The sequence below is a fragment of the Myxocyprinus asiaticus genome, chromosome 28 (assembly GCF_019703515.2).
Source record: "Myxocyprinus asiaticus isolate MX2 ecotype Aquarium Trade chromosome 28, UBuf_Myxa_2, whole genome shotgun sequence".
Taxonomy (NCBI): Eukaryota; Metazoa; Chordata; class Actinopteri; order Cypriniformes; family Catostomidae; genus Myxocyprinus; species Myxocyprinus asiaticus.
Window position 1 is genome coordinate 10930969 of NC_059371.1, and position 14244 is coordinate 10945212.

The 14244-nt window shown below is 37.0% G+C and overlaps 1 protein-coding gene across 3 annotated transcripts in view; it reads left to right on the plus strand.

The window, feature by feature from the left end:
• LOC127419246 (sodium/potassium-transporting ATPase subunit beta-1-interacting protein 3-like) overlaps positions 1-14244 on the plus strand; it is an 84454-nt gene that overhangs the window by 17278 nt on the left and 52932 nt on the right. For all 3 annotated transcript variants that reach the window (XM_051660507.1, XM_051660508.1, XM_051660506.1), the window contains exon 2: positions 11584-11721. In XM_051660507.1, the coding sequence (XP_051516467.1) occupies positions 11584-11721 (138 nt within the window). The remainder of the gene's footprint in view (positions 1-11583; positions 11722-14244) is intronic.

Sequence of the window (14244 nt, forward strand, 5' to 3'; positions counted from 1 at the left end):
TGACAAAAATACCTTTAATTCTAGCGGGGTACAGGGGCATGCTCCCCAGGTGAGACACACAAATCATTAAATTCTGGTGACTTTGAGAGAAGCATTTATTTTTCTAGGGTGTGGGTAGCATTCATGGAACTATTTAAGTTCTTTTTAATGTGACATGGCATCTAAACATGCAGCGCTCCAGTGAGAGATGCTAAAACACAGTGCAATGTGACGCAGTTGTCTAGCGAATGTTTACATGGTAAACAACTGAAAAACAGCGCAAGCGGACGCAAAAACACATTCGAAGTGAACAGCTCCTTGTTCACACAGCACCTGCTGAACTTTCTAAATGTTACCTTAAAACAGCCTTTTGTTTCAGATGATTGTAGGTAAATATCCACTTTATCCATCCAGCGCTGTTTGTTCTCTATGTTCGTAAATATCCTGATACTGTTTTAATGAGTGAGAAACTGCTCCAAAAGATTCCATGAGAGAGCGGTCCGAACAAATTGGACTGTATCACGAATCGATTCAGGACGTTTTGCAAGCTCATTTGGCCAATACACTGAAAAGAACCAACTCGAATGATTCATTTGCAAATCGGGCATCGCTAGTTCTTTTAAACAGCCAGCAGAAAGATGAGACACGTGATTATTGCTGAAATATTCTGAGAGTAAATGTTTCTCAGGTCAGTCGGAGCTCAAGGAATGCATGGATGTTCGGACTGCTCTCACTTTTTTGATAATTTTTGAACTCCGCTATTTCAACACGTTCTAGCCACATTTCCGAAGTACCAACGGGTAAATGAAAGAGGCGATCCCAGACATAATTCTGGCAAGTGTTCCGATCATCTCTTTTTGTGTTAAACACAGACAAACCATTTATGACTTGTCAATCAAGAATGCAACCAACAGTAATGAAGGACTCCTGCCCTCTGCAGCCAATCACAGGACCCCCGTTCTTTATTGGGCCCTGGTGCTTCAGCCCTGCCTAGCCCTTATGTTAATCCGGCCCTGCTAAATATGCTTGTATTTTAAGTACTGCAAAGAGCTGATAAAAATAGCTCCATAGAGGCCAATTAAAATCAACTAAATATTTCTGCATGCTGTGTATTTTTGTGCTCTAGCAGAGTGTAACATCATTAGCATAGCTACATGCTAATGTCTAACTCCGTTGGAATCAGCTGTAAGCCTCAGAAAAGTTTCTTGTGCACTTACTGTGAGTGGTGCAATATGAGTGATGTGTGTGACCATTAAGAGAGTTGCTGTCTGTGTAGAGCATTCCATGACTGTTAGGATGCTGCCTTAGAAGGGAGCTGCTTATATAGGTAATGGGAAGTTAGGCAGCTAAAAAAGTTTAGGAATAGAGACAGATGATGGAAAGCATTTAAGTATACTGTAAAGGTGGTCGCTCACCGGACGTGGCAGGCGGACAACATACAGCATCCTAAAATTAGAAACCATTGTTTTCCTTGAATATAAACACCGCCAATGCTGCTCTGCATCAATTGACAGTGACTAGCTAGCTAACATTGGCTATCTAAATAGATAGTTACTATGAAACTTGTACTTCAACTGCTACGTAGCTACCTAGAAAACAGGGACTTGTAACCAGATATTACCAGATATTACCAGATATTACCAGATGTACCAACATGATAATTCAGTGTTTAACGTTAACAGTTTTTGTTTTTTTATTCCATCAAAAATGTTCATCTTTCTTGGAGGAAGTGTAAAGTTAAAAATTACCCACTGCTTAATGATAGAAAACGAAATTAATACATAAACATTTTAACCGTATAAATGTAAAGGATACCCCCACATTACCGATTCTCTCTCAACAGAATCTGTGTCTGTCTCTAACTGTCGATTTGACTTTCTTCCCCTCCTTGAATGTGTGAATTATTGATTGGCGAGTGTGATTTATAGGATGGGCCAGGGGCTGAGAGAGAGACAGAGGGTGGAGTATTCGCACTTACCCCTCCTCTTCATCTCACCATCACACTTTAAGGACCAATTATAAATGTGAACCCTGAGACCAGTGGGCTCTCTTTTGCCTGTTAGCACTTTCTGATGTGTGTGGTCCAGTAGGGTGGTTCCCATGGCAACTCCCCAATGTTATGCAGTATAAATAAAGCTATCATGTGTTTTAACATGCAAAAAGATTAGGAGGGGTCTGTCGTTATGTAAAGGGGGTGTCTGATATTTGAATGAGAATGAATATTCAGATCAGTGCAGGTTAACATAAGCCCACTTTATTGTGTTAAGACTCTGTGAACTTCTACAGACCTCTAGATGCAGGTCCATTATCATTTCAGTGTCAGTTCAGTGCTTCATTGATTTCCTGCTGACCCTGAGGGTCACTGAACTCTGAGTTCTAAATCCTCCTTGTGCTCTCGCTAGTGTGGGAAAGTGTGTTTGTATGTGTAATGTTTATCAGGTATGAATGGCTTTACTTGCGGCAATAAACAAACCACTACCATGTTTCTTTTGTGAACACGCATCTGTGTTTGTCTTTTACTTTTCACAAAATTCCTTTCTTAGGGTACGTTCCATGCTTTCATAGGGTGTTCGGCCATTTTAAGTAAGATTCTATATTGTAGGACCACCCTTACAAAAAAAAAATCTAAACTAGCCGCAAATTTGACGCTCTTTATTTTCACATGAAAATGAGCTTGTGATTTACCACAAATGTTTGCCAGAAGTTTGCAGCTCTTCACCGGTAGTGGTGAACCTCTGGCAAACCTTTGGCAACAATGGACAATTTGCCGCAAGTTTGCAGCAAAGCTCATTTACATGTGAAAATTATCTGTGGTGAATTTGCGGCAAGTTTGCAGCAAATTTGCAGTGAAGTCTCAATTTTTGTAAGGGCATATACACTTTGTTTGAAGGGCACTGCAAATGGCATAGGGAACATGTGTACATCGATATATCACCACTGGAAATAGCGAGTAGAGGAATTGTATATATTTTAATATAAATACACTTGTTTTTGTTAAATGCTAAGTGTGTAGGGAGCCGTGAACACTGCGCTGGAACCCTATGAATCGAAAAGCAGCTTCAGTGTACTTCCATTAATGTTCTTTGTTTATCAGTTTTATGTCTTAGTTTATGTTCTGTTGTACATGCTGTAAAGGGGTGTTCTGATGTTTTAATTACTGGCTTTATCAACTGGGCAGCTGACCGTAAATTGAGCTGTTAATTACTTTACAGAAAATAAAGATGAATTATGATAGATTTTACAATGATGAATGCAACAGGGACTTAATTACAACACGCTTAGATGAAAACATGCTGGCAGCTGTTGCGTTTTTTGCTGTGGCTAGGAAAAAAAATGCAAACTTAGTGTTTAACTTCAAAGGGAATGTGTTAGGGTAGTGTTTCCACTGTTATCACAGTCTCTGAAATAAAATCAGTTTAGTCATTTTGCTTAGAATTAACGTTGTGTTTGAAGTGATTTCCAAAGATCCAGTTTGGAGCTGTTCTGTTTGTTGGTTTATTGAAATTAAATTGCTCATTGTTCAGAATGCTGTCTTTGTGTTTTAAGGTGATCAATGGTCTAATTGCCATAGAAGTGTGATATATATATATATATATATATATATATATATATATATATATATATATAAAACATTTTAAAGGTGTTAGATCTCAGTGAGCATATCTTGATGCAAAAGTTTTGAATGTATGCAAATGAGATTAGAGAGCTAAGGCAGATGGGAAGATTTTAAGGGGAGTAACTATTTAAATTTTGGTCTGTTGCTCACACAAAGGAATTGTGTGACTTCAGAAGACTTGGAATATAGTGTTGGACAACTTTTATTTTACTTTTTTAAAATAGTCAGTGTTGATCAATGTTTGATTGTTAATGTTGTTATGAAAAACTATTCTGGATGTGGCTTACTATTCTGGAAAAGATAGGAATGCTTTTGAAGCATTTTGGAGCAAATTGCGGTTGTTTATGCTGGGGTTGTACATTATGTACAGAAGGAAGGAAGAAATGACTTCATGGAATGGATTTTCAACTGAGGTAAGAGAGATGGAAAGACCATTAAATGCCTAGATCACACTGCTATAGCTTTCATCTATGTCTGTGTGTGATGTTTGTACAGCAGGCTTGTTATCAAGGATGGAAAACAGTCTCCTCTTTATCAGTAGGAAAGATGGGGCAGAAAAGAGGTGACCTCTCTAAGGATTTGACTGATCTCTCTGGTTTGGGTCACAGGAAGGAGGGAGGAATGGATGGATGAATGCAGTCATGGGTTATGATCAGGAAATCACACCCCCTCTATCGTTCTGAAAGATAGGGATGTAACAGAGAGAGTGGTATATGTGTGCAGGTCCGCTGTCCCAGTGTGAAAGAGACTCCTGTTCGGGCCAGCACTGCTTTGTTTGTACATCTCATGCTTTTTGATTATATACATTTGTGTATAATATATATTTAATGTATATAATAATTCACATTTTTAATAAATCTAATATGTAGGGCCTATAATATCTATAATATCTGATAATTCAGATATTCAGATTGAAATATATTGCTTTATTGTGGCAGATGAGTAAAGCACTGATTAGACAATACAAAAAGTGGCTTTATAAGTCAGTATATTGTATTGTTTTATATTAACAAATATATTGTTTGTTTTATTCTCATATAATTGAACTTGAGCCTACAGCAATCCATTTTGCATAGATTTTTTCAATCTGTTCTGCTCTCATAGGACACAATAGACTCTTTTGGAGTGTCTCACTGGATTTCAGGGTCATAAACGCTGTGTTTGTAGGGTGCTGCATCAAGTTAAAAGTAGTTGAAATTGAAAAGCTATTGTTCCAAAGTAGAAACCTAACAAATTGTTAACTGTTTTATTGAACGAATTTTTATGTAAAGAAAACTTTTAAAGAAAATAATGATCATGTAATTATAAAATGATATACATGTGTGTGGGTGTGTGTGTGTGTGTGTGGGTATACACCGATCAGCCACAACATTAAAACCACCTGCCTAATATTGTGTAGGTCCTCCTCATGCCGCCAAAACATTCTGAGATGCTGTTCTTCTCACCACAGTTGTACAGAGGAGTTACTGTAGACTTTGTCAATTTGAACCAGTCTGGCCATTCTCTGTTGACCTCTCTCATCAACAATGCGTTTACGTCCACAGAACTGCCACTCACTGGATGTTTTTTGAAAATCCCAGGAGATCAGCAGTTACAGAAACACTCAAACCAGCCCGTCTGGCACCAACAATCATGCCACACTCTAAATCACTGAGATCACATTTTTCACCCATTCTGATGGTTGATGTGAACATTAACTGAAGCTCCTGATATGTATCTGCATGATTTTATGCACTGCACTGCTGCCACATGATTGGCTGATTAGATAATCGTATGGATGATTGTTGGTGCCAGACGGGCTGGAGTTAAAAATCAAACAGATTACATGCATGTGAAGCTTATATTTTGTTTAAATCAAAAAGTTACCAAGAACGGTTTCAAAATATGATAACTTCAACATACTATGCTTTTCTTTTGGGAAAAAAATGAAATAAACAATATGCATGAATAAAAATGGAAAACAAAAAAGATTTTAAAATAAGAGTAAAAAAAAACATCTGCACTCACCAGGAGCTTACATAGAAACCATTATTGACAGCATGAGGGTAATGCACACATATAAACTCTGAGTCTACATAAAGGCTATCTCATTTTTATCATTTTACATTTTATTATTCAGAAAAACAAGTGATGAAAGTTGGCTTTTTATGAAATGCACTCTGCCGGCGTTCAGAGATTTAACACACGCACATACTGGTCTGTCGAGCTTCCGATTTCGCGTCGCATTTTCTTTCCACCATTAAAGCAGATCCTCATCTGTTGGTTTGCATGACTTGAATACAAATAGAACTGAATACAAATAGAGTAGAATTCAAGAATCAAAGTTTTGCTAAACAATTGCTTTCAAAAGCACAGATTCCATTATATCTTGTCCTCTCATCCAACACCTCCACGACACTTCTACAGTGCCCCCCAGTGGACTCAATTGTATCTGCATAATTTGGTGAGAAATTCAAAGGGAACCTTGTAATTCAGCATTGCACAAGGCAGGCAGAAAAATGAATTTGCGATATTCGAGTAGTGTTTTATTACTCGACTATCTGGTGCAGACGAGTACTCGATTACTTGTGCACATTCCTAACTTTAACATCAACAAACAAAAGATTATAAGCATTTATATGTATTATTTGCCTCCCTTTTAAAAGTTGTTAAACCTATTAATTTTTTCAATACCTGATTATATGGTTAGCATTTTGTAATTTGCATTTAGCATTGGTTTTTCTGCTCTCTGATACAAATCTTGATTCTGAGAGATTAGAATAGGTCTGTGACCCATTTTTGGCTCACGACCCACCAGTTGAGAACCACTGTCTTAGGATGTAAAATAGGAATTTCTCCCAAATGTTTACTTAGCAGCTGTATAGATTTATTAGAAGCGAACAAATGATCTTTTGATTGTTTCTTATGCTTTAGAGAGATGGAAAACTTCTCTCATTCTCTTATTAGTCCTCATTCCTAATCCCACCCACGCACACATAAGTGTCTTCTCCACATGATTTGAAGGATTACACGCACACTTTATGGGATTTACGGCAATTTAAACAGATGATTACTGCAGCGGAACACGGCCTTGTGGTAATGGATAGGACAAAAAAGGTGCATTACACAAGTTGATTTGTGGGCTTGCTGAAGCTAATCTTGGGGAAATGGCTGGTTTAAGGAGCAGGAGTGAACATGATCTGATGGAGATCAGAATACTTTGCCAGGAACCTCAGCTTCATCTTTCAGCCTCTAAAAGCATTCAGCCATTCCTGCACGTGTTAATGAGTCCCACAAGTGAAGAGAACGTTCTCATTCTTCATCATTAGCAGTTCGCTGTATGTATGAAACACTCACTCACCATCTCTCGACTCTTCTGTTACCTCTCACACTTTTGAATTTTTTAGGTTTCCATTCAGCCAGATACAGTGAGAATATAAGCATGCACTAGCAACCTTACCAGACTGGTGTGTGATTTTAACTGAAATGTTGGCTAATATATATTGGATATTCTCTCTTTCTGAGTTTTGTCAGCTCCAACAGTTATGAATGTGTCAGTTAGCGCTTGTCTGTTTATATTGTCCACTTGTGTGTCATTAGAGGTGATTTGATTTTTAGAGGCCAGTAGCATGCAAGTACTATAGTCGGTTTTGGTCGATATTTAACACTTCTCGAAGTAGAAATGACTGTAGGTCAGATGAACTTAGAGTAGTTATCCCCCCCCCCAAAAAAATTTCATAATTTAATCACCAAGTCATTCCAAACCCAACTTTAATATGCCGAACACAAAGGAAGAAATGTTCAAGAATGCGCACTGGATTCAGTGGCCACACTGTATTCCATAAAATGAAAGTGAATAAGGAATCAAAACTCCAAAATCACAAAAATGTTTTGTAACATCCTAAAAAACATCCTAAAAGTTGTCCATAGGACTTGTGTGCTATTTTCCAAGTCTTCTGAAGCCATACGATAGCTTTTTACAAGGAACAGACCGCTATTCAGTCATTATTCACTGAAAATCTTCTCTGGCAAAGCTCTGAAACGTAAGTCATATGGACTACAAAAATGCCCTGTCGATGCCGTTTGATGTCAAATGTGATTGGTTCTCATGTGTCTCGTGACACATGAAACGTTGTTGACATCAAATCTGACAGTGCGTCTACCGGCACCATATTTCAGTTGAGAGCTACAGCAGAGAGGAAGCTTTTCAGTGAACCATTTAAACTGTGGTCTATTATTCAGCAAAAAAAAAAAAAAAAAAAAAGCTGCCGTATGGCTACTCTTATGGCTGTCATATGTACTACTTTTATAATGCTTTTGTTTTTAGCATTATACAGCTTGTCAGCCTGAATCTCCATTCACTTTCATTGTATGGAAATGAGTGGCCAGTGCATTCTTGAACATTTCTCCTTTTGTGTTCACGAAGGAAAGTATGTCATACGGGTTTGGAACAACATGAGGATGAGTAAATGATAACAGAATTTTCATTTTTGAAAATAGGATAGGTTATAAAGATTGAGATAGGTAATAGTGGAACATAGGACAGGCAGTGGGAGTTTTTTATATGAGAGAAAAAATCTGTGCCACTTGTTTATTATTACCATTGGTCTTTTGTTCTACTTTGGGTTCTTTAAGGGTCTTAAATTTGCACTGTTTAACTTTTCAGGGATTTCACAATAGTAATAAGCTTATACTAAAAAGCAGAACTGACGCAGAAATAGCTTGATAATGCTGGAATGCCACAGAACATGTTACGTGATTACCTGAACATAGCCTTACCTCTGAATTTAGGTTAGAAATCAGAACATGTTGCACTTTGTTGAGACTAATGTAAAGTTTTTAATGGAGCCAGATAAATGCTACTAATGAATCATATGATGAATCATATCAGTGATTTCATTCTGTATTGTACATGGTTGACTTGGCAGGTGAATCCCATGAGGAAATTATAATGTTTCACCCCAAAGTCAAAAGAAGTAAATATTTCCGAATGGCTAAAAAGCACAGGACACTCCCCTGATCTTTTCTTTTTGCTGAACCATGATGAAAATCAAGCCCATTTTAGGACCATTCAGATTTTATTTTTCATTTTCATTACTGTAATAGAGTAAGTAAAATCATCCTGTTTGAACACTATTTTTTTGTTTTTTTGTTAAAATAATCATAAATTAAATTAAGTTCAACAAATACTACTATGAATATAAGTATTAATAAATAGATAAATACTTTACAACTGGATTTTATTGTTAATATTTCTTTACTTCCCATTACAGTAACAACAATGACATTCGTTTTTTTTATCTCAAGAAAAGGAATCTGGGGGCAAAGTGTGCTAAATTGTCATGAAGATATAGTCACAATGTACAAAAATCTTAATGGTCCAGAAACATGTTTCATTTTTAAATTTATTTAGATTTTGGGGTGAAATGTAACTAAGGCATGATCTTTCTATATAATCTATCTAATCTGTCTGTCTGTTTCATTTCATCCTTTCTCTTTAGTCTTTTCTGTGCTCATTCTCTCCTCGTCCATCACCCTCATTCTTTCTTTTTTGTCACAACCTGCCCCCTCCATACTTGTGTGTGTGTGTGTGTGTGTGTGTGTGTGTGAATGTGATCTCCTGTCTGCTTCACACATTTTCCAAGATGTTCAGCTTTGATCAAGCCATCCAGGCAGACGGTTAATTGTGTCTGCCAGGTCTGTGACGTGCCCCAAAGTCGCTCAATCGCCTGGCACTCATGCTCATGCTCTTTTGTCTGGCTGGATCTAGTGTTTTCTGGCATTTAGCTCTGAAATGTCAGCTAGACAGAAAGGCAGTAAATTGAAGAGGACTAGTTTGTTAGTGCAGAATCCAAGTTTTGATATCTTCTTATTAAATTACTTACTTTGGAAGGAGTTTACAAACACAGAGCATGACGTCTCCAGGCACAGTGTCTGTTTTGATAACTCTGTGCCACTTTGGCTGGAGATTTTTTTCATTGCTGCTTGTTGTTTTTGTTCTGGGAACCAGCATTAATTGTGCAACAACATTAGAATTTAAAATCAAATTGAATTAAATGTTGTCGAGCCTCTCAAACAAACCAAGCATTGTTGAAAGCACCACAACGTTACACTTTTAAAGGAAAAATCCACCTAAAAATGTCTTTCTTGCAGTTATCTCTGCAATTAGGGCTTATTTTAACATTGAAAAGCATGAAATAGAGCATTAAATGACAAAGTCATTGAAGTAGTTGTGGCCTTCTCTATCCCTCTTACATGCATATAACTGTCGGTATCATTTTTAACACTGTTATTCAATTTGACATTTAATTGGCATTTATTATTGCAGAAACATTCTCTGAGCAAATCAATCAAGGTGTAAGACAGACTTCTTTAATTAGATTGACATTAGAATTTCCACTTTATTAACATCTATCACAGCATTCTTTCCTCCTGCAAACAACGCAAGGTTTCACCTCTTCCCTCATTCATCATCTTACAGCATGCAGTCCTGCACGGCAAGTCCCAGAGGAGAAGGCGGGATGAGTGGACATGTTGGCAACTCGCCACCCTTGTGTTCTACATAATAGCGGACTATGTCAATACAGTCTAAGTAAGAGATAGAATCATAAAGATAAGAGGCACTTTGGGGATGTTTGATGAGAAAAAAGGTGTTTTTCTCTTTCTGAGGTCCTGCAGTGAATGAAGATCAAGTATCGGAGTTGTGGCACTCATGACATGTAACAGCTGTTGGCTTATGGGAACATGGGTTCGACTCTGGCTTGCGTCGTCTCCCAACCCTGTTACAGGAAGAAATATCCGCTTTCTCAATAATCCTCCCATTTAGGAAGGAAAAATGGGCCTTTCCTTGTCCTGCAAATATTGTTAATTTGCATACTCGAGCCAGTGCAGCACAAGTAATCACTGGTGAACACAGAACTCGATTTGATGATGTTCGGGATTGAAAATGCTGAATCATAACTGTATAAACCACACATAATCAGATTGTTTGCATGTATGCAGGTTTAGCATTTCTCATTAATACATTTTTGAGCATTACAGAGTCTGAACAAATGGGACACCTCGGTTTTACTTTCGAAGCAGTGAGAATAAAAACATTATTAAGCATTTATCATAATTGGACAAGATGCTATAGGGATGACCACTTAGTATTGTTTAACTCACCACTGAGCGTTGTTAAAATCAGTGGTGAATTTTTCTTCACCCTGGGTTAGTAATTTATCCTGAGTGATCAGGTTTGCAGATATCACACTATATATTTGAAAATCTTGAGTTAATGTTTTTATTTGCATATTCACAAGGTTTAATAACGTAGATTCGATGAGTACGGCATGCAATGAGCACAGATGTTTTAATAACTACTTGTCCATGGAAATTTCACCACCTAAATCCTCTATGGACGTCTTAAAGGATTATACAATCTCTTCATCTCTCCAGTAAATGTGTTTTCCTCGGATGCTGAAATGACTGACTGTACAAAGCACATGAATATTTAATGAGGCAAGCACTGTTTAGGTTATGATTGGTTGTTTATTGCTAAACAACTCACTGTAACATTAAAAAGACATTAAGCATAGTGTGAAAAGCCTGAAAGATGCAGATATAGCCTGATGACCTAAGTTGACACTGAGAGAGCACTGGCACTTGTGCTAAATCTGAATGGATCAGGTCATTTCCACTGGCCTCAACTGTGTGGTAATGTAAGTTACATTCTAGTCATGCTGTGCTTGAACTAGTCCCCACATCAGATGCCATTATTTTGCAGAACATTAAAGCTTGAAAGAATTATTACTGAGATATTCTGTTGTTCTATTTCTGGGAAAGTTTTGGAGTTTGACACATTATGAAGTCTCTGTGTCAAAAATTCTTTGATAGTACTTCAACCAAAATGATCTAAACGATCATATAAATTGTACTACCATGCCTTAATTATCATCATTCCTTATCTAAATAATTAATCTAAATATATGTCCTCTCTCTCTCTCTCTCTCTCTCTCTCTCTCTTTCAGATGGTGGCATTTGAGAGGCAGGTGTTTGATTTCTTGGGCTATCAGTGGGCTCCCATCCTCGCCAACTTCTTCCACATCCTGGTTGTCATCCTGGGACTGTTTGGCACCATTCAGTACAGACCTCGCTACATTGTAGTTGTAAGTACTGCAATTAATTCCTCTTTGCTATGGTAACTGGGTAAATCTCACCAAAAATGTCCAGGTCATTACACCCCAAAATTAAACACAATTTTAGAACCTAAAAACAAATTACCAACCCCCCTCTTAATAGTGATTCTCATTAGATTAAAGGGATAGTTCACCCAAAAATGAAAATTCTCTCATGATTTACTCACCCTTATGCCATCCCAGATGTGTGCAGTATAACTTTCTTTCTTCTGCTGAACACAAATTAAGATTTTTAGAAGAATATCTCAGCTCTGTAGGTCCATTGAATGCAAGTCAATGGTGGCCAGAACTTTGAAGCTCAAAAAGCACATAAAGGCATCATAAAAGTAATCCATAAAACTCCAGTGGTTAAATCAATGTCTTCAGAATTAATATGATTTTTTACTATCAATCTCCACTTTCACATACACATTCTTCTTCTTTTGTTTTATGGTGAGGCCAGGGCTGGTCAAAGGTGGAGATTGATAGTAAAATAGGACTTAAATGTTGATCTGTTTCCCAACCACACCTATCATACTGCTTCTGAAAACATGGATTAAGTTTGAGTTAAGCTGCCTTTATGAGCTTTGGAAATGGATTAAACCACTGGAGTCGTATGGATTACTTTTATGCTGCCTTTATGTGATTTTTGGAACTTCAAAATGTTTGTCACCTTTCACTTGCATTTTATGAGCTGAGATATTCTTCTAAAAATGTTTAATTAATTTGTGTTCTGCAGAAGAAAGAAAGTCATACACATCTGGGATGCCAGGAGGGTGAGTAAATGATGAGAGAATTTTCATTTTAGGCTGAACTATCCCTTTAAAGTACAAATGAAGAAATAGATCCACTCACTGTTATAATCTTCACATTTATTGATTAAAAATAATGTTTCAATCAAACTGATGTTTGTCAGGCACCAGTTTGATCAAAATATTGCTATTTTAAATCAATAAATGAGAATCATTTAACAGTGTGGTGATCTATCTCTTGGTTTGTATTAGATTCTACTTACTATGATACAGTGGTTTTAAATAAATCAGCATAAATTCTAATATGATATTTAAACTCTTGTGCACTGTTCATTTGTGAGTCACACTTGTGATGTCCATGGGTAAAAAATGACTTGAACATACATGTGTAATATTTTCCCTTTAAAAAAAATTGTTTCCGAACATTACAAGTGTTGCTTCTTTTTTTTTTTTTTTATGACCCCTTAGACTTATCGAATCAAGTCCAGTTTTGTGTGTGTGTGTGTGTGTGTGTGTTCAGATAGCTTGTGGAGAAAAGTCACCAAGTCTTGTACCACTCAGATAAAGAATAAAAAAAAATTATTAAAGAAAAACAAATCCAAACGGGTCAAAAAAGACCCAAACAGCGCACAAGTGTTAAACACTGTAAAAATACAAAATATACCATTATTGCTGCAGTAATAGGAATACTTTTTATTATTATTATTATTATTATTATTATGGTAATGAGAGTTAGGGAGAGAAATTAGGCTTTGTCTTGAATTTTTTTTATATTATCATTAAAATAATATCAAAATGCAAAAGTTTTTATTTTATTTTTATTTTTTTACACAAAACATATTTCCTTATCTCTTTCTTTTAATGTTTGTGTGAAAGATGACAGCTTTAATGAGATTCACTCAACCATGCTAGCTAACAATTTGTTTCACCCAATAACAGTGACCAGTTTATTTATTCTTTTATGGCATAAGGTTTTAGGCATGTTTACAGTGCATTCATTAAGTATTCAGGCCCCTTCATTTTTTCACATTTTGTTATGTTGCAGCCTTATGTTAAAATGATTTTTGAAAAATATTACATCAATCTACACTCCACACCCCATAATGACAAAGCAAAAAACAGATTTTTGATATGTTTGCAAATTTATTAAAAAGAAAAAACCTGAAATATCACATTTACATACAGTAAGTATTCAGACCCTTAACTCAGTACTTAGTTGAAGCACCTTTGGCAGCGATTACAGCCTTTAGTCTTTTGGGGTATGATGTGACAAGCTTTGCACACCTGAATTTGGGGATTTTCTGCCATTTTTCTTGAAAGATCCTCTCAAGCTCTGTCAGGTTGGATGAGGACCATCAGTGGACAGCCATTTTCAGGTCTCTCCAGAGATGTTCGTTTGGGTTCAAGTCCGGGCTCTGGCTGGGGCACTCAAGGACATTCACAGAGTTGTCCCTAAGCCACTCTTGTGTTGTCTTGTGTGTTCAGCTTTCCTTCAACCCTGACCAGTACCCCAGTCCCTGCCGTTGAAAAACACCCCAACAGCATGATGCTACTACCACCATGTTTCACCGTTGGGATGGTATTGCGCAGGTGATAAGTGGTGCCTGGTTTCCTCCAGACATGACACTTGGAATTGAGGCCAAACTGTTCAATCTTCGTTTCATCAGACCAGAGAATTTTGTTTCTCACAGTCTGAGAGTCCTTTAGGTGCTTTTTTGCAAATTCCAAGCAGGCTTTCATGTGTCTTGGACTGAGGAGAGGC